General features: G+C 40.3%; 1 protein-coding gene across 1 annotated transcript in view; it reads right to left on the bottom strand.

Moving 5' to 3' along the window:
• Nucleotides 1-4195: 4195 nt before the first annotated feature.
• The window catches only part of LOC128930015 (proprotein convertase subtilisin/kexin type 5-like), a 71963-nt gene continuing 54788 nt past the window's right edge, over nucleotides 4196-21370 (bottom strand). The window contains exons 10-12 of the mRNA XM_078355017.1: nucleotides 10142-10264; nucleotides 8545-8731; nucleotides 4196-4923 (exon numbers count right to left, since the gene is read on the bottom strand). Of these exons, the coding sequence (XP_078211143.1) occupies nucleotides 4517-4923; nucleotides 8545-8731; nucleotides 10142-10264 (717 nt within the window). The 3' untranslated portion in view covers nucleotides 4196-4516. The remainder of the gene's footprint in view (nucleotides 4924-8544; nucleotides 8732-10141; nucleotides 10265-21370) is intronic.

Below are 21370 nucleotides of genomic sequence, written 5' to 3'. Positions count from 1 at the left end.
TCATGAAGAACTGTATTTTCATTTTCTTAAAACGTCTGTCTGAATGTGGTATCAGAATAATGCTGGACGTAGAGAATGAGTTCAAAAGTATTCTCTCGTCTTCAATTTTCTGAATGAGGAGGTTATAAGGAAATGTGACTTTTCAAAGAAGGTCAGGAATTTTCCAGCTGGTTAAGGTGGGAGAATATTCCAAGGGGTGTAAATAATACGTGCCCAAGGACATGAGATAGCAGGATATTATCCTGGAGAACCTAGAAGCAACTCAGTACTATTGGAGCATCATGGAGAAACTGAGAAATAAGAAGGAGGCCGGGAAATTGAGGGTGATTAAGTCCAGAGGCAAAGCCAGTGGTCATATGTGGGAAAGTTTTGAATGTCATAATCAGTGTAGGTGACAGGGAGCCTGCAATGGAATGATCTGAGGAAACTTGGAAATTATCTTTGGAATTATCTTTGGAATAGCAGTGTAGAGCATACACCAGGAGAAAAAGAGATTGAAGCTGAGCAATACTTCAGGAGGAAGTATGAATGGTCTAGATGAGAAACACTGAGGGCCTGATTGAGGCAGTGCTGATGAGGCTGAAAAACAGGTTGGGCTAATTTTTAGGGGAGAAAATTCAGAATTGATAAGGCTAGCTTGGTCTTTAGGTGTAGGTAGATTAAAAGAAGAAAAAAATAGCACTCTTATTGTGTATCTCATTTGGTAAAATGTAATGCTAAGCACATAAAAACGCTCAGGAATAGTTCTTTAATAAGTAAGTCTCCATAGTATTATCTGGTCTTGATTTAATTTTATTTCCAATTTTAAAATCACTTTCTATTAACTGGAACCTCCCATGCTTTATTCAGCCTCTTGGTGTGTTTCCAATCTACAAGGATTCTCTTAATATTTCCAAATGATTTGCAAGCAGAGAACTAAAAGGTGCCTTGCTTTCCAACCACATATTTATCTATTTAGATAGTCATTGTGTAGTATTCAAAATACTGAGAATAACATTGTATGACTAAAAACAAAGAAGGAAAGGTATCAAAGCTCAATACACAAGCATGAGCCTTCTTTCCATTGCAGGCCACACAGAGGAACACCACATTTTTTCTTTTTTTTTTTAAGGCAGAGTCTCACTGTCACCCAGACTGGAGTGCAGTGGTGCAATACCCGCTCACTGCGATCTCTGCTTCCCGGGTTCAAGCAATTCTTCTGCCTCAGCCTCTCAAGTAGCTGGTACTACAGGCATGCGCCACCATACCCAGCTACTTTTTGTATTTTTAGTAGAGACAGGGTTTCACCATATTGGCCAAGCTGTTCTTGAACTCCTGACATCATGATCCACCTGCCTTGGCCTCCCAAAGTGCTGGGATTACAGGTATGAGCCACCATGCCCAGCCCACAATTTTTCTTAGTATTGAACTTCAGTTCATTTCAACCTCATCCACTCTTTAACTGTGTATCATCAACACAGACTTTTTTCATAGAAAACAATTTCCAGTCTACAGAAAGAAATGGGAAACTCAGTCTATCAGAGCTTTAGAATTATTGAAGAAGATGAACACAGTATAAACAAAACTGCTTGTTTTTGTAAGCTAATTGCAATTACAGAGCTGAGAAAGACTTCCATTGATATGATGACTATCGAGCATATATTTTTATGTTTCTAAGAATTGAAAAGAAAACTATCAGGGCTTCAAATATATTTTGAAAAGATAATGTTATTTTGAGACAGGGTATTAGCTCTGTCACTCAGACCGAAGTGCAATAGCACAATCACAGCTCACTGTAGCCTTGACCTCCCAAGCTTAAGTGATCCTTCCACCTCAGTCCCGTGAGTAGCTTAGACTACAGGCCCTTGTCACCATGCCTGGCTAATTTTTACATTTTTTATAGACATGGGAGTCTCACTATGTTGCCCAAGGTTGACGTTGAGCTCCTGGGCTCAAGCAATTCTCCTGCCTTAGCCTCCCAAAGTGCTAGGATTACAGGCATGAGCTGCCAGTCCTGGTAAGGAGATAATTTTAGTTAGTTAGTTATTTTTTGAGACAGAGTCTTGCTTAGTCACCCAGGCTGGAGTGCATCGTGCCATCTCAGATCACTGCAACCTCTGCCTCCTGGGCTCAAGTGATTCACCTGCCCCAGCCTCCTGAGTAGCTGGGATTCCAGGTTTGCACCACCACAACTAGCTAATAATTGTATTTTTAGTAGAGATGGGGTTTTATCATGTTGGCCAGGCTAGTCTCCTGACCTCAGATGACCTGCCTGCCTCAGTCTCCCAAACTGCTGGGATTAAAGGTATGAGCTACCATGCCTGGCCAAGAAGATAATTGTAAATTATCACAATTTGTGGACGTGTATCATTCATGTACGTGATGCACATGATCTCTGAAGAGTGTTTTAAAGGTAAAATCAGCAAAGCACAGCCTGTTGGCCAAATCTGACCCACCACCTGTTCTTGTAATGCTGTGAACTAGAATAGTTTTTGCATTTTAAAATTTTTGAAAGGTTGAAAAAAATCAAAAGAATAAACTTTTATAATATGTGAAAATTATCTGAAATTTAAATTTCTGTGTTCATAAATAAGGTTTTATTGGAGTACAGCTCACCAATCCATTGTGTACCAGCTGCATTTATACTACAATAGCAGAGCTAAGTGCTTATGACAGAGACTTTCTGGTCAACAAATCCTAATGTACTTACTAGCTGGCTCTTTCCAGAGACTGTCAACCCTGTTTTATGAGCTTTCTTCTAAAGAAACACAAGCCTTTAGTAAACTGAAGACTTCTTCATAAAAATTTTCTATGTCAGTGATTACATATGATAAAAAAAGAAAATGCATGAATTTAGTAAAGACAAAATTGATATTACAGATGAAAACCATAGGCATGCCTTTAATTATATATAGGATGCTTATTTTCCACCTTATGTCAGTAGATAGTTTAAGAACACATGCTTTAGTGTGGCCATTATTTTTTCTTGCATCTTGATGAGCTTTGCATGACTTTTGGCTGGTTACTTTTCTCTTGTAAGCCTCAGGTTTCCTACAAAAACAGAGTAATAGCAACACCAACATCATGGGAGTATGTTGAGTACCAAAGTGGGGAAGTGGGGTGTTTTTTTAGAGGAATTACTTAGTTTGTTATCTGGTCATAGGTGTGCAATAGATTATAATTATCATTCTCTGAAAATGTCACTTTCACTTTCTGGTGCTCCACTTCTAGTACTGCCTGTAAGGTCTGAAAGAAAATCTGTAAGACCCTGCCAACCATCATTTTGCATAGCAAGAGCCCCGCTCTGTGTTCCAATCTGGAGAAAAACTGTCCTCAGGTACATGAATTCAAGAACACGCTTGACAGAAGAGTGGAAAAAGGGAAGCCTAGGAGGTCTAGAAACAAAAATCTTAGTGGTAAGCAGTGCTGGAAGGCTGGTCGGCAGCTGGAGTACAGCTTGTGAGCAGCATATTGGGATTTTTGTTTTCCATGTTAGACTCTATTCCAGCTCTTTCTATGGAGAGTCCATGGTTTTATGATGGGTTGTTGATGAAGGAAAGCTCTAAATTTTTTTAGAGTGGATGAAGTATTTGTCATTTTATTCCATTTTATGTTAGGTTAACACTGCCATTTTTCTTTTATTATTCGATGTCTTAACAGCTGATGTCTCCCAGGGGAATGGTACTCAGAAAATCATGAGGGTGCATTTCCTGGAAACTCTGTGATTTCTTTCTCACTGAGCTTGCCCTGCCTGTCTCCCTCCTGGGCCTGCTCTGCCTTTAGAATCCTTGTGACTCGGGATTCCTGTGGAGGAACTAGGGCCTGGTGACCTCCTGTCTCCTCAGCTATGATGCAACTTCTCTTTTCTTCTCTTAACTCAAGTAGGTCCTGAGCAGCCCAACAGAGGTGATCTCTTCTCCTCACCAGGGGTGGTCTGGAGTCAATTGATAAGAATCCTCTTTTCTTGGCCCTTACAAAACAAATCTCTGCCTAAAGACAGCTTAAGGGGAGAAAAATACCTGCAAACTGACCACTCCTTTGTACCCCCATTAATTACAGAAAATTAGATAAAGAAAAATCAGAATAGCAGGAGGCAGCAGACGCCTCCACAATGCAGCTTGGAAATAAAATTTCTATAGATCTGCTGTCCTTTTTTTTTTTTAATCACATAGAAGAGTTTGCACAAATCTCATTTTTTTCACTTCCTGCATTTTTTGTGTCTTGACATATTATTTTGAGGAAAATATCTCTGAATTTTATCCTTGCTCAATTGTGGTTGAACAGGAACTGTTAATTGAGTTTAGTCATTCAAAAGAAGAACAAAGTATTTCATCATTCTTACATATTTTGGTTGGACTCGTGATTAAAGAAGACAAATAAAAACACTCACACATCAGCCTGGTGTGGATAAAACCAAAAACAGTGATGCTCACAGGCATGCCTGAGAGTGGAATAATGGTGGGTGGGTAGGGGGTGGGTGGGCGGTGTGCCTGTTTAGTGAAATAATGGTGGGTGGGCGGGGGGGCGGTGTGCCTGTTTACTGGTAGGAGTAACTCTCATCATCATATTCCAGCTCATCTTCATCATCATCATCCAGCAGCCCGTACTTAAATTTCTGGTAGACTGTGCCATCCTGGCCCATGTAGACAATGTCATCATTGTCATCCTCATCATAGTCCCGACCCCTGTACTCAATCACCTGATCCTCTTCAAAGCTGGTGCTCTCTCTATAGCTGCTCTTATAGGAGGAGTAAGACTTGTTTGGGTCCACCAGCTTTTCATAGCCAGCCTTTTCTGTTGCCTGGACTCGGCCACGTGACTTCCTCCACACAACCACAGCTGCCCCCAGAAGAAGGGCCAGCATCAGGGAGGAGGTGATGAACAGAGCTGTCTTGAAGTGCTCAGCTGCAGGCCCAACCTTGCTTGTTCGAAGGATGCATTCTTCTGTTGGAAGTCCCCAAAGGAAGAGGCAAGAGGGAAAAGGTGGAAGAAATAGAATAGAGAGAATTAGTTTCTGAGCTAGAATTTCACCCTTATTTTCAAAATCGAAAATGCTGGAATCACTGTCTCTGCTTTTTCTTTGTTTAATTTTAATTTTATGTAGAGACAGTGTCTCATTATGGTGCCCTGGCTGGTCTCAGACTCTTGGGCTCAAGAGATCCTCCCACCTTGGCCACCCAAAGTGCTGGGATTACAAACATGAGCCACTGCACCTGGCCTGTCTCTGAATTTCCTAGAAGGCACACCACTGTATAAAATTGGAGTATGTACCCCCTGAGAATTCTAGTCTATGTCTGATGAAGTCAATAAATCCTTCTAGAAAGGTCAGTTTGCCATTCAAAGGGAGTTCCCTTATCCCTATATCTCATAGGTCAGCCACCAGGTGTCCAACCTTATCAACTGATTCTTCTCTTTCCCACCTAAAAAAAATTTCATCTTGGACCAAGCTTTAGTTATTGCTAAATGCTCTATTTTTTCCCCCCGATTCCAACTTCTTTTCTAAGACAGAGTCTTCTCCCAAGCTACCTTACGCTGGGGCCAGCCTGACTGTCCCACCACTTAAGGGCAAGAGCAGAATTTATAAAACTGCTGACTCTGAGAACCATGTGGGGCCTTAACAATTACTTAGCCCAATTTGTTGTTTGACGTTCGAGGAAACTAAATTCCATTGAGAGAAAGTAAATTGTCACATTGTCAGAGACGAGACTGTTGGTGGAACAATCAGAATTCAAATCTAGGAATCCTAGCTCCGTGCTACAGTCTGAAGACATTAGGACAGAAGGCTCTGACAACTGTTCCATGGCTTCCTGGAATTTTGTGCTCCTAGCCTGGTAGAAAAAGAAATACCATCTTTAAATCCTATCAACTTTAATGATATGCAGTTTTTTTCTATCATTATTAAGAGGTTTTTTTGTTTGTTTGAGATGGAGTCTTGCTCTGTCACCCAGGTTGGAGTGTAGTAGCACAATATTTTGGCTCATTGCAACCTCTGTCTCCCAAGCTCAAGCAATTCTCATGCCTTAACCTCCTGTGTAGCTGGGACTACAGGTGCATGCCACCTTGCCTGGCTAATTTTTGTATTTTTAGTAGAAATGGGTTTCACCATATTGGCCAGGTTGATCTCAAACTCCTGACCTTAGGTGATCCACCTGCCTCGGCCTCCCGAAGTGCTGGGATTACAGGTGTGAGCCACCACAGCCAGCCATTATTAAGAGTTTTGAAATCCAGAGCTCTGACCCTGTCATCCGTCAGCCTCTGTTTTGATGCATTGATTGAGAATATGGAGTTACCAAAACTGTTTCATGGAAGGAAAGATTCAACTATAACTTTAGTAATAATGATGATTTGTCTTACTTTTTATTCATTTATCCAGGTGGTATAATTTGGGTAATCAAAAAAAAAGGCTATTTTTTTTTTCTGTTCTTTAACTCACCACATGGGAGTTTGAAAGAACCAGAGGGAAAAATCTATCAGGCCATCTTGGATGTACAAGCTGAAATACACAGTAGGTTTTCCATAAATATTTATTGAGCCTCTTGGGTCTCCCTTGTTCAGGGGATACTTTCATGAGAGATTCTAGGTATGTTCTACATACTAGATAAACGAATATAACACTGCTGCAAGATGCAATGATTTTTGCTTATTAAATATTGACCAATGAAATCTGATTCATCATGACTATGTATTTTTCTTTTTTGCTAGTGCTAAGCAAGTTTTCTATTTTATCATAATTCTCACGGGATTTTCCCTATCAAGCCAAGTTTCTTCTTCTAAAGTAACAGACCTACCATTATTACATTAATCATTAGCAAGTTCAGCACAAAATTCTTCCCTGGAGAAAACATTAAAGCTATTGGAGAGATTGATAAGCAATCTGTGTGTGGTACTGTGAGATAAATAACGCCTGAAGCAGTAGAATCAATATAAAAATCCTTTTGAGGTTGTTTTAATTACGAGGGTGCCATACGCAACCATGCCTTGCATACTATTCTCCAACCCAGATCTGCAGAGTCAGGGTTAGCCTTTGTGATATGGTTTCCTTGAGGGGGTAGAGTGTCTCTGTAAAGAAAGATCAGGTAATCAGGAGCATTTAGACTTTTGCAGATTGCTGCAGGTGTCTCATCAGGAGCCTCAGGGGGATCAGGAAAGCTGACAAGATAGTTCTTAGTTGGAACAGGCTTTCACGAACTCTGCACCCAACATGCACAAACTACTGATTTCATTTAAAGGTGTTAATGTTGTGAGGGTTATTATTTTTAGCTGACACTGTGGATATTAGGCAATCAGACCCTCAATGTAGGTGTGTATGAAGAACAGAGAAAACCAGGTGCTCAGAGGGGTAGGAAAGCTAAAAGAAGGAAAATGTTTTTGGAGATATGATACTTAAAACCCAATTGAAAATGCTGATCAAAAATAAAAAAGAAATGGCTGGTAGCAGTTACGGGTCTGGGGTTTTCTTAACTTACAAATGGACAGACTCACAAATATGGCATCTCTTTTTGTTGGTGAATGTTATTTCTGAACCCCAAGGAAACTATCTACTTCTGGTATAGAAAGTATATTTTAAGAATATGTGTTTCTTTTTTGAGAAGAAATCTCTGTTTGAGATCTTTCTAAGTTTGTGACCAATGAGAATCAAGTACCTACATGGATGGGGTTAGATGTGGAGACAGCTGAGGGACTGGAAATTGGTAAAGGGAGTTTTACTTCTTATGCTTCAAGAAAAATTCATTTCTAAAATGTCATCAGTCTCTAATGAGAAGTCTAGGTTTGGGCTGACTTTCATGGAATGATTCTTCCACAGAATCAAGATAATACTGACATCAGCTTCCTTGATAGTTGATTCTCTTCCTTTTTTCCCCCAGGAGGGAAGAATGAAAAAAAGGAACAAAGTAAATTCATAAAGGTAAAATGCTAGCTCTACTTGAGTTCTAGTCTCGAAGGCAAGCAGAGAATCTAATTCCAGATGAGCCATTTATAAAAAATATTTGAGATGGCATCTTGCTCTGTCATCCAGAACTGCAGTGGTGTGATCTCAGTTCACTGCAATCTCTGCCTCCTGGGCTGAAGAGATCCTCCCACTCAGCCTTCTGAGTAGCTGGGACTACAGGCATGAACCACCACATCCAGCTAATTTTTGTATTTTTAGTAGAGATGGGGTTTCTCCAAGTTTCCTAGGCTGGTCTCCAGCTCCTAGACTCAAGTGATCTGCCCACCCTACACTCTCAAAATCCTGGGATGTGTACAGGCATGAACTCTCAAAGTACAGGTGTGAATCACCACACCCAGTCCCCAGATGAAACTTTTATTATTGGTGTGGATATGGGCATGCAAATCCAACTCTTTGAGCCTCAGTCTCCTCATCTGTAAAGTGGGACTGATAATCTCTACTTGTGAAATGAGACAATGGGCGTGAAGTTTCAAGTACAGTAGGCCCATAGTAAGCACTCAATAAAAAGGTAGCCATATTGATTCTCCTGAACTTCCCATGCCCTCTCCTTCCGTCCTCATTGGCGTTCTGAGCACATGCCCTTCCTCTGCAGACTGCTCTTGCTCTCCCCTCACCCATGGTGTCCTGGCAGTCACAGCACTCCTGGGCACTGGTGGGATCAGAGGCGTTGCAGCAGTGGAGGCAGCGGCTGTTGTCCATGTGCAGCACCAGGTTGGCAGGGCACAAGGTGCAGTTCTTGGCCCCTGGTCCCTTGCATTCTGTGCAGCTCTCGTGGCATTTTTCACAGTTAAATTTCTTTCCCTGTTAAGAGCAATCAGGAGGTTCCTTTTGAGTGCAGAGGTATTAACAAGGCACTGGAGTTTCCAGATGGCATTTCATCTTGTCTCCAGAAGGAGGGCGGTGTATGGGGGACAGCAGAAGGATGGTGTGTTCTGAGCCCATTTTAACTGTGCTGGGTGAAAAAACAAACTGTCTGTGATGGGGTGGAATCATGGCTGGGCACTGCCCTTTGAGATCTGCTAGTAACAGTGGGAGAACAGATGTATAGAACAGCTTGGGTTAGGAACTGACAGCTCATGTACTCAAGGACAGCTCAGGTCAAGGACTAGTTTTATCTGGCCCACACTATTGACTTTCAGTTTAAAATATTTTGCATTCATTTCTCACATCTCAAAAGGGGGATATTTCACATGTAAATTCATTCTTAATTTCTCTTTAGAAACTAGAAGACCTGTCAACACTGGATTCATTACTCCCACGTGGCAATGGCCCTGATTTTCACTCTTTTATTTGACACAATCCCTAGCACTTGCTATTTTGTCACCAACATGTAGGTGATACATCAATTTCCTTTCCTTCAAGCTTCAAGCTTATGCTGTGGTTTTCTTTGACCCAGCATGTATGTTAGTGACCTGCTCGGCCTCTGTGCTTATTGGATTCTTGTAGTGTGGCCCCGGAATAAGGTATGTTGTGGCCCTGTAGCTCAAGTAGTTAAGTCTCTATGGGAAGAGAGTAGAGAGATAAGAAAGTGGCTTCCTTCCCAACAAGTTATTCCTTAACTGGCACTGGAAATGTGGGTTAGGGAAGATGCATTCCTATTTTACTTCTGTAACTTTGGAAGTATGGTATGATAGAGAAATAAAGAGGACTATAAATTGCTTTTATTGAGCACCTTGGCGTGTTTCAGGCACTGTTAAGGTTTTCTCAGCTGTGTTACCTCATTGAATCCTGTATCTCATGTATTACCACATCCTTCAGGTTTAACCCCAGCTTTGTTACTTACCACTCATATAATCTTTCTTTTTTTTGAGACAGGATCTCACTTTGTTGCCAAGGCTGGAGTATACTGGTGTGATTGAGTTCAAGCAATCCTCCTGCCTCAGCTCCACAAATAGCTGGGACTACAGGTGTGTGCCACACGCTCGGTTAATTTTTGTATAAGATGGGGTTTCACCATATTGGCCAGTCTGGTCTCGAACTCCTCACCTCATGATCTGCCCGCCTAGGCCTCCCAAAGTGCTGGTGTGAACCACTGTGCCCAATGTGAGCTACTGTGCCTGGCTGGTAGAAGATTTTAAAATATTAAACATACACTATTTCTATAGTATGAGATTTTTGGGACTTTTTGATTGCCCGGAATGACATGAAGGAACTAAGCTCATGTTCCTCTCTGGAGAGAGCAGATGGCTTCACACCCCCTGCCCTCCATACCTCTCCCACTCTGTATTTTCCAACAAGACAGTCCGAGGTGCAGATCCCTCCCATGAGGTGGTAACTCCACACACAGGTTAGGCAATTCAACGCTCCTTTTCCTGAAAGAAGAAACACTTTAAGCTATGATATTGACCTTAGATTTCAACCTCTGTCTTTGTTCCAGAACACTTAAAAACAAGGAATATGTCAAGTAAATTGAAGAAGGGTGAATTGATTGATGATATGAAAAAGAAAAATATCTCCCACACAAAGTAAAAATAATACAATTAGTTCAATCGATGTAGATTCTCAGTCTGAAAATTGAGGATTTAGGGATGACAGATCTTTTATTACAGCAAGAGAAAAGATTTTCAGGGAATAAGAAATCATGTAGAAAGCATATAAGACCTTTGTTCATCCTCCTGCTTATTGCTTAACTAGTGTGGAGGATGTTACTAGCTGTTTGGACGATTGCAATACTCAGTGCATAAATCATGAACAGACGGTTTCTAATTGAGCAACAACACTAAACTTGGCACTTAAAATGCTAGGGCTGAAAGAATTTAGCAGCTCATTTTGTTTGGCAGTTCTTAATTTTGGGGTTGTAATGATGGTGATAGATTCCTTTGAAATTCTCTTGAATGCTGTAAGTTCTCTTCTCAGAAATTTGACATTTATTTCTTATTTATTTCTCATTTTAAAATATTAATAAATGAAAATTAAGGCCCAGACATGTAATGTCACCTATCCAGGGTTACATAGGTGGTGGTCAAGATTCAAATTCAAGTTTGCTGACTCATAACCTCTTGATCTTTCTTTCTTTTTTTTTGTTTTGTTTTTTGAGATGGAGTCTCCTTATGTTACCCAGGCTGATCTCAAACTCCTGGACTCAAGGCATCCTCTTGCCTCAGCCTCCAAGTAGCTGGGATTATAGATGTGTGCAATTGCTCCTTGCTGAGGTGCTCTTTCTACCACACCATTTGCCTTATCACATGAGCCACCAAATAGAGGGGTTGGAATCTACAGCCTCTGTTTCCTATGGAGGCAGTACTCTTCTCTCCTAACTCAGACACCCCAAAAAGGACAGGCCCAGACATGTTTTCTATGCAGGTGTCAAGGGATAATAACTTCTGGAAACTTTGGGGATAGGAGACCTAAATCTAGCTCATTCTGTTAGGAATGCCTGAGCATTTTTGCTGTTAATTTTAAAATGGGAGCATCAGATTAATGGGCATAGAATATGCCTGGTATTGTAAGTTGGAACTTGATATAGGTCTTCCCATCAGAACAATCCTGTAAAGGGTGGTTTTTGAACTTGAAGTAGAACCATGAATCTGTCCTTTACATTCACAATGTAGTTACATTGACTTTTCATGGCTGATCTGTGAGCTCAATCATTTATAATGCTTCTGTGGAAAAATTAATTCTGAGCTCTAACAACAGCTTAGAGAATAAACACCTTTACTACTGAACTGCTTCTTAGATTGGAAGCTGCCTGTAGTGATATAAACCACTTTAGTTTTACCTTAGCTCTAGCTTCATACAGAATTTCCTGCATGTTCGGGAACATTATTGTGGTCTCTGATGGAAAAATCAATCTTCTCTTATTTTCATTGTTCCTTTTTCCCATTCTACATTTTTCTAAAATATAGCTTAGATGTCTTACTTCAGTTTTTAACACAAAAGAGAGTTTTTTTTAAATGATGAGAAATTAAGGGTAGATACATGCTCTCACTTTAATGTGGAATCTAAAACAATTGAACTCATAAAAGTAGAGAATAGAACGGTGGTTACCAGAGGCTGGGGGGACTGGGGAGATGGTGGTCAAAGGTTATAAGGTTCTAGTTAGACAGGAAGAATATGTTGTTGGAATCTACTATATCTTGTGATGATACTTAATAATGTACTTTCAAAATTGGTAAGAGTAAATTTCAGATGTTCTTATCACAAAAATGAGTAAGCATTTGAGGTGACAAACTCGTTTTTTCTTCTCCAACTGCCTTCACAGGAAACAGAGGCTGTAAGCTTTGGACCTCCTCTATCTGGTGGCTAAGGCAGATAGTGTGGTAGAAAGAGCACCTCAGCAGGGTGCAATTGCACACATCTGTCATCCTGGGCTGTTGCCCAGGCTAGATTGCAATGGTGTAATCATGGCTCACTTCAGCCTCAACCCTTGGGATCAGGTGATCCTCCTACCTCAGCCTCCTGAGTAGCTGGGACTACAGGTGCACGTACCATATGCAGCTAATATATATTATTTATTTTTACTTTTACTTTTGAGACAGACTCTTGCTTTGTCACCCAGTGGTGTGATCTGGACTCACTGCAACCTCTGCCTGCCAGGTTCAAGCAATTCTCCTGCCTCAGCCTCCTGAGTAGCAGGGACTACAGGCATGCACCACATCTGGCTAATTTTTTGTATTTTCAGTAGAGATGAGGTTTCACCATGTTGACTAGGCTGGCCTTGAACTCCTGACCTCAAGTGATCCTCCTGCCTTGGCCTCCCAAAGTGCTGGGATTACAGGCATGAGTGACTGTGCCTGGCCACATTTTGTTTATTTTTTGTAGAGATGAGGTCTCACTATGTTGCCCAGGCTGGTCTCAAATTCCTGACCTCAAGTGATCCACCCACCTTGGCCTCCCAAAGTGCTGGGATTACAGGTGTGAGCCACTGTGCCTGGCCTGATGGACATGTTAATTAACTTGACTTAATTATTCCACATGGTATACATAGATCATGACATCAATTTGTACCCTATAAATATATATAATTATAATTTGTCAACGTACAATAAAATAAATTAAAAGTAGAAAACACCAAAAGAGGGGAACAGGCCATAGCTACGTTAGGTCACAAAATTCCTACCTTAACATTGGTTACATTTTTTTTTTTGAGATGAAGTTTTACTCTCATTAGTAGAGATGGGGTTTCACCGTGTTGGCCAGGCTGGTCTTGAACACCTGACCTCAGGTGATCCACCCACCTCAGCCTCCCAAAGTGCTGAGATTACACACATGAGCCACTGTGCCTGGACATGGTTTGTTACATTTTTCTCAAAGACCAACAATAAATTGTCTGAGGCCCAGATCCCAGGCAATATCCAAGGGCACTACATGTCAGCTTTGGGTGACAAATCAGGGACTTCATTTACATCTCCTACACTGATTTATTGCCAAACCTGCACACTTAGGGTACCCAGAATCTTTTGCAAAAGGCAGTTTGTTAATTTCTAGAATGCGTTCTGTTATTTTAAAGTTTAATATAGTACATCTATCATTGCTTCTAAGGATCTTCAGGGGCTTTGGGACCTAAAAGACAGGCATTTTGGCATTGCTTTAAAACTCAGAGCAGCTCACCATCTACTCTCCTTCAGACTGAACCCCATGGGATGAATTTAAATGCGAAGCAACTTCTGAGCTCTGTTCATGAGCCTCAGTCCCCACAGAAAGATGCATCTTGGAAGAGTTAAGAAGCTTTGGTTACTCAGCCTGGATTTTGATTCCAAACCATTTTATGAGGAGAAGAAACAATAACACAAAATCAAAAAACAAAAACAAAATAGAAAAAATAAAATTTTATGAGGAGGATAAGTAAAAAGTTAAGTATGTAAAGGCAAGGAATGAGCTAATTATGGAGGTTATCAGTTACAGAGAAAGGTACATATTAGGCCTGAGTGTACTACATTTTCCCAGTCTACCCCTCCTTCCATGCTTTTACATATTTTTCTTTTCAATATCTTAAAATTGTTGGGCAGTCCAAAGTGAATAAAATACATAATTGGTAATTTCTTCTTTAGGTTGCAAATTTTTTCCTGATTCTTTCATACATCCTCATTTCTTACTATGAGAGCTAATGACTTAAGAAGGAAGGAACTCATCTTTTCTTTTACCTAGTTTATTCTCCTGAGAAAAACCTGTCTCCAGATTTTGTATCTATATGCTGCAAAACCAGATGATTAGCACAACATTTTCCTAGCCAGCAAGGGACATATGTGCTATAGTAAAGAAAGGATTGCTCACTGCAAAGAATTATAAGAAAAAATAACTTTAAATAAAAAACTTAAATCAAAAAAAGAATGATAGCAGGAAAAATGAGTATCAAAGAGAACTTCAACTGGGCAAGTCCATGGGTTGATGTCAAATATGGAAGGAAGAGGTACGAACACTCCAGAGGGCTGCAAGATTCATCCACTAACTCCTGTTCTAGAATGTTTTCTATTATTTTAAAGTTTAACACCCTACGGATACGTTAAACTTCATTAATTTTTATTTTTGAGACAGAAAATTTTTTAGTTTTGAGACAGACTCTTGCTTTGTTGCTCAGGCTGGAGTACAGTGATAGATCTCAGCTCACTGCAACCTCTTTCTCCCAGGTTCAAGCAATTTTCCTGTAATTCTCATCCCTTGAATACAATCTCATGGATACTGTGAGGATGAACTTTTGAGACTGGTAATGCCCAAACCATCATCCTTGATTCACCCAGGAAATCTCAAACCCAAATAAAGACATGTATAGTATTTCTATAGTATAAAGCCACAGTAAGCAAAATAGCATGGCACTGATACAAAAACAGATACATAGACCAATGAAAAAGAATAGAGAACCCAGAAATAATGCCACACACCTACAACCATCTGATTTTTGACAAAGTTGGCAAAAATAAACAATGGGAAAATGAATCTCTGTTCAATAAATGATGCAGGGATAGCTGGCTAGCCATATGCAGAAGAATAAAACTAGACCCTTTACAATCACCATATAGGTGATAACTCAAGATGGATTAAAGATTTAAATGTAAGACTTCGGCCAGATGTGGTGGCTCATGCCTGTAATCTCAGCACTTTGGGAGGCCAATGTGGGCTGATCACCTGAGACAAGGAATTTGAGACCAGCCTGGCACGCATGGTGAAATGCAGTCTCTACTAAAAATAGAAAAATTAGCCGGGCTTGGTGGTGTGTGCCTCTAGTCCCAGATAGGAGGCTGAAGCAGGAGAATTGCTTGAACCTGGGAGGCAGAGGTTGTAGTGAGCTGAGACTGCACCACTGCACTCCAGCCTGGCCAACATAGCAAGACTCTGTCTCAAAAACAAAACAAAAATACACCAGGGATGGTGGTGTATGCCTGTAGTCCCGTTACTTGAGAGGCTGAGGCATAAATATTACTTAAACCCAGGATGTGGAAACTGGAGTGAGCTGAGATTGCATCACTGCACTTTAGTCTGGGAAACAGTGTGAGACTCTGTCTCAAAAATAAAATTAATAAAATAGATGGGACCAATAGACACTGGGAAATACAAGAGCAGGGAGAGAAGGAGTGGGGCAAGAGTTGAGAAACTACATATTGGGTACTATGCTCACTACTTGGGTGACAGATTCATTTATACTCCAAGCTTCAGCATCATACAATCTACCTTTGAAACAAACCTGCACATATAACCCCAATCTAAAATGAAAGTTGAAAAAAATATATTGTTTTTCCAACTGTGCTTACAATATCATGAATCATTTCTCTAATCCCCACAAATAACTTCAAAGGCTGGTGTTGTCCTGTTTTGTCTGGTTGCCAGTAAAAGACATTAGCTCACCTAATGATGGCTGCCTAATCTTAATTAGAAACCAAGTACCCCCTACTACACTGAGCTGCTCACTCAGAAACACTAGTGGTTGGAATTAGGGTTGCCAGATTCCACAAATGAAAATAAAGTATTTTATCAGGCAACTCTATTTGAAATAAAGGTCTCACACATCCAATAATCATGGTAACAGAGATAAGTTCAACTTTTCAAAAAAAATCAAATAGCCAATATTGACCACCACGTGGCCAATGACAGTATCAGCTTTCTACCACTCCCATTCCACCCCAATTCAGTGTATTTTCTCTCATCTGTTATCTAATTCTGGTTAGATGTTTTGAGCATTAACCACATGTGTTTCTGGAATGAAAAAGAGATAACATGGCTTAATGAGTAGTTACTGCTGTTTGGAAGGCTAATTCTTTCACGGGCAGGAGTCAATTGCGAATGGGCACAGACTGGGAACCACTATATGGTAAAATTTTTATGGAGCTGCCTTAGGGGCTTCCTGGGAGTAGTGGAGAGGGGCATCAGATGGGGCTCTGAGGTGGTTCCTCTGCTTCCACCCAAACAGCTCTGCCTGGATCAGTTTACCTAATACGGTTCAGCCTCAGATTTTATCTGCGGAATGTGGCCACTGCTAAAATACCATTTGAAACCATTGCTCTAGATTATTACTGTGTGTCCAATACAGTAGCCACTACAGGTGGCAACTGAGCACTTGAAATATGGCTAGTGCAACTTGAGTTGTGCTGTACATGTAAAATAAAACATCTCTGTAACATGTATGTAGATTACATGTTCAAATATTTTGGATAAATGTGTACAATTAAAATTATACTTATTTTTATTTTTTAAACATGACTAATAAAAATTTTAAATCACGTTTTCTTTCTCTTGGACAGTGCTGATACACCACTATGTACAACTACACAAATTAAACTAGCCTGGGCTGCAGGGACCTTGGCTGGTTTGTTCACGGTTGTATGAACATTGCGCCATAAAAAAATGGATGAATGAATACACAGAGTGCTAAAGGAATATAGAACGAAGGGTCTAGGGGAGGCTTTCTGGAGGAAGTGATGACTCTAATGGATCTGAAAGAGGTACCCAGGCAGAGCAGGCTGGAGAAAGTAATCCAGAGAGAGAAAGTGGGTGAGGTTGGCTCAGGTTTACAGCAACTAACTATGCATGGATTAGAGGATAGGAGAGGAGATGGTGAAAGATGAGGCTGAAGATGAGAAGAGATCTGTGTTGACAGGCCTCATATGCAAAGATACTAAATTAAAATTCTATCCTGGCCAGGTGTGGTGGCTCACACTTGTAATCCCAGCACTTTGGGAGGCTGAGGCAGGTAGATCATTTGAGGTCAGGAGTTTGAGAGACCAGCTTGGCCAACATGGCAAAACCCTGTCTCTACTTAAAATATATATATATAAAACAAAATTAACCAGCTGTGGTGGTGTGTGCCTGTAATCTTAGTTACTATGGAGGCTGAGGCAGGAGAATCACTTGAATCCAGGAAGCAGAGGTTGCAGTGAGCCAAGATTGTGCCACTGCACTCCAGCCTGGGTGACAGAGCAAGACTCTGTCTCAAAAACAAAACAAGATTCTATCCTAAGTTTAGTGGAGAGTTGTTTTTAAGTGGAGGTCAGTCACTATATTTGTTGTTTAAAGAGATCAGTCTAAGAGCCTATGGAAGACTGATTTATTACAGGCTGACCAATGCTAAAGCTAGGAAGACTAACTAAATAATTGGTAAACTATTCAGATAGTTCATGGTGAGTCTGAACTATGGCAGTGACACTAGAATACCAAGAGAGTGGAGATGGAGTTAGGAGATATTTAAGGGGTAGATTTGGCAAGATTTGGGGACAAATTGAATGTGGGGATTGAGAGAGGGGGAGGAGCAGAGGGTAATGGCCAGGTTACAGTCTCAGGCAACTGGGTGAGTGGTGGAGCCATTTAACCAGATAGGGAGCATCAGAACGAGTGGTTTGGGAGTGTGGTGAGTAGTTGGAGGTCTCTGTTGAGCATCCAATTAGAGATATTCCATTAGCAATTGTATGGAACTGGAGCTCAGGAAAACCATTTGGGAAAAAGACAGATTGGAGATACCAAGACATAGGTAATATTGGAAGCCACCTTAAACTTGGAGATGGCTTTATTCACATGTACTTGGGAAGAAGTTATTTTAAAATATAATGTCGTCAAGACACTCTTCAGGAGTTTCAGCTCAGTAGCTAAACAGAAACATGCTGATGGTCTTCTTCCAGTGTGGGGAAATATGTGATTTCTCATCTTGTTTTCCCTAATTCTTGGCATTTCTATGTCATCAACCTATTGCCTCAAGATGAATCATTTTGGAAGGAAACAACAACCACCACCACCAGGATTAGAAGCAGGCTCTAACAGGTTGGCCTTTGCTTGTTTCATCTAAAAGTCTTAAGTGTCCCTCCTGCCATCCCACCAGGCATTTTGATTAATAGAGTGAGGCTGGGCAATAATTTAGGGTATAATCCTCTTCTAAGAATCTCATTATCCATTAGTAACACATATGCATTAAAAATAATATTTTATAAGTTCAAGTTCTGATATCCCATCCACATTAAACATAATGAAATCATAGAATAAATATAAAGAGAGAAAACAAACAAAAGATAGATAGATGGCCTTACAAAGAAAATGAAATCTGTTTGGAACATGAAGAAAATATCAATGCTAAATTGTAGTCAGATTCAAGGCATCCACCTTCTCTGCTCCAGGACTAGAAGTAGGCAATGGTGGCTGCGAGTTCACCTTTTCTACCAAAATAGGAATTAAAAGTGTTTTACATAAGACCAGGACCAAAATCTAGGCTTAGAGCTTAAACCGGGAGTCAGGTTGAGACTCTGCCTTCGTAGACATAACTTCCTGACGAGAACTCTCCTGAGCTCCTAATTGAATTGCTGATGGGATCTGTGCTGTCATCAACATCACCTCCAGGAATACTGGAACATCTTGTTTCTGGACTGAGTTTCAGGTTGGAGAGAAGGATAGAGTTAGTGAAAAAATATCTGGACTATGAGAAGTAAAGATAAAAGAAGAGATAGAGGGAGTAAAGAACCAAAACCAAAACATTTCATTTACAATGAGCTTAAGACCAGCATTCCAAAGTATATAGATAAAATGAATGCTAAGAAAGACGACAGGCCAGGTGCAGTGGCTCATGCCTGTAACAACAGAACTTTGGGTGGCCAAGATGGGAGGATTGCTTGAGCCCAGGAGTTCAACATCAGCCTGTGAAACATAGCGAGACCTCATCTCTATTATAAAATAAAGTTTAAAAAGAGATGATAAACACAATAAACAATTAGAACATGAATTTACATCAGATAATACTGATATCATAAAGACATTTGACAAAGTCTTTAAAATTGGTATGTTTAAGATGCCCGTAAATAAATGAAGACATAGTATCTATAAATAAATTATAAGACACAAAAAGATCAAAAATAAAAATGGATAAGAAAAAGAAACAATTAGAAACCTTTTTTCTTTCTTTCTTTTTTTTTTCTTTAAGGCATGGTTTCACTCTGTCACCCAGGCTGGAGTGCAGTGACACAATTACAGCTCACTGCTGCCTTGACGTCCCTTGCTCAAGTGATCCTCCCACCTCAACCTCCCGAGTAGCTGGAATTACAGTTGTGTGCCACCATGTCTGATAATTTTTGTATTTTTTTGTAGAAACAGGATTTCGCCATGTTGCCCAGGCTGGTCTCAAACTCCTGGGCTCTAGGGATTCTCCTACCTCAGCCTTCCAAAGTGCTGGGATTACAGGTATTAGCCACTGCAACTGCCAATTAAAAATCTCAAAAGTAAAAATATAGTCACTTAAAAACAAAAAAATAGATGGGTTGGACTTTAGACTGAACACAGAGAACAAATCAGGGAATGAAATGGAGTGCCGGAGAATTAACCTAGTATAACTCACATAGAGTCAAAGGGGTAAAATATAAAAGAGTAGGTAGGATACAAAGACAGGTCAATAAACTCTAAATTGCATTTAATAGAAATTACACAAAAGGATATTGTAGAGGAGAGAAACAATTTTTGGAGGTCTAATAGCTGAACATTTTTTCATTTGCAAAAAGACATTACGAGTATGTCTTCCTATTCGTTCATTCATTCAGTGAACACTTAATGAACACTTATGTTTTATACTCTAGAGTAGAAACAAGGGATACACAATGAAGTAGTATAATCCTTGCCTTTGCTTGGGGGGCTCACAATTAGTAGGAGAGATGGACATGTATAATTAAAATGTAATCTAAAATTTCTATGAGAAAGCAATGTATTACAGAATTAAGGAGGACGAATACTCCTGGGAGGACTAACAAAATCTTCACGCAGGAGATGGGATGATACTCAAGATGAATCTTTAAGTTGAGAGTTCCCTAGAGCATTGTTCTTCAGGAAGACGAAACAAAGTCAACAGAGGCATGAAAGAGCATGGCATATTTGGTGGCTGCTGAGTGGTTCTGGGTAGTTCTAGGTGGTTCCAGCTTCTAGAATACATGGAAGAAGAGTCCTTAAGACATATGTTAGAGACTGTTGGGAAAATCTTAATCAACTTTTAAAGATAAAAGCACTTATGGGCCTGAGCCTTGGCTCACATCTGTAAATCCCAGTACTTTGGGAGGCCAAGGTGGGTAGATTACGAGGTCAGGAGTTTGAGACCAGCCTGACCAACCTGATAAAACCCCATCTCTACTAAAAATACAAAAATTTTCCAAGTGTGGTGGCGCACACCTGTAAGCCTAGCTACTCAGGAGGCTGAGGCAGGAGAATCGCTTGAAACCAGGAATTGGAGGTTGCAGTGAGCTGAGATTGCACCACTGCACTCCAGCCTGGGTGACAGAGCAAGACTCCATCTCAAAAAAAAAAAAAAAGAAGAAGAACAAGAAAGAAAACACTAATTAAAAGTTTTTTGAAGGTTAATAAGGAAATGCATAGAATGGAGAGATCTACCATGTTTATAAATACAATAACTCAGGATTATAAAGATGGGGTTTTCTCCAAAATAAATTCAATGTAATGCCACTCAATATCCAAATAGTTTTTAAAAATGAACAATTAAAAAAATGAAACTTGACTGATTATATATTTACATAAAAGAACTAAAAATAGTCGAGATAATTTTGAAAAGAACAGGAATGTACCCTACCAGGTAATACATTTTTCTAGAAAGTTTTTTTTTAAGTGAATCAAACACATTGCTTTATTTTAACATCAAGCTACTAATAGTAACACTGTGGCATGGTCCCAGTAGAAGATATTAAAATATGCATATACACATAAAGCTGAGAATATGGGTATGGGAATTACAGAAAACATCAAAAAGTCCTCTCAGCTATTCCCCAGAGGATTTTCCATAACGTTTCAAGGTAGCCAAGTTGGCAGAAGGGTGGCCACCCAGGTTCACCGCGGAGTTCCTATTTTGACCGTACGGTTATTCAGAAAAGAGTAGCCGGACACCATTTTCAAGTCCTCCCGACAGGACACAGCCACTTTTCTCTGCATAGCGAACTCCCTAAAAGCGCTCGACTTACCTGGCAAGAAACCTGCCTCCAAGAAGTGGCAGCGTGAGGACAGGAGTCTGGACGCGCATTGTGGGGAGAACCACGGAGCAAC

This window comes from Callithrix jacchus, chromosome 17 (genome assembly GCF_049354715.1).
Source record: "Callithrix jacchus isolate 240 chromosome 17, calJac240_pri, whole genome shotgun sequence".
Taxonomy (NCBI): domain Eukaryota; kingdom Metazoa; phylum Chordata; class Mammalia; order Primates; family Cebidae; genus Callithrix; species Callithrix jacchus.
Note: the sequence above shows the minus strand (reverse complement) of the source record. Positions and strands in the feature narration are given on the sequence as shown.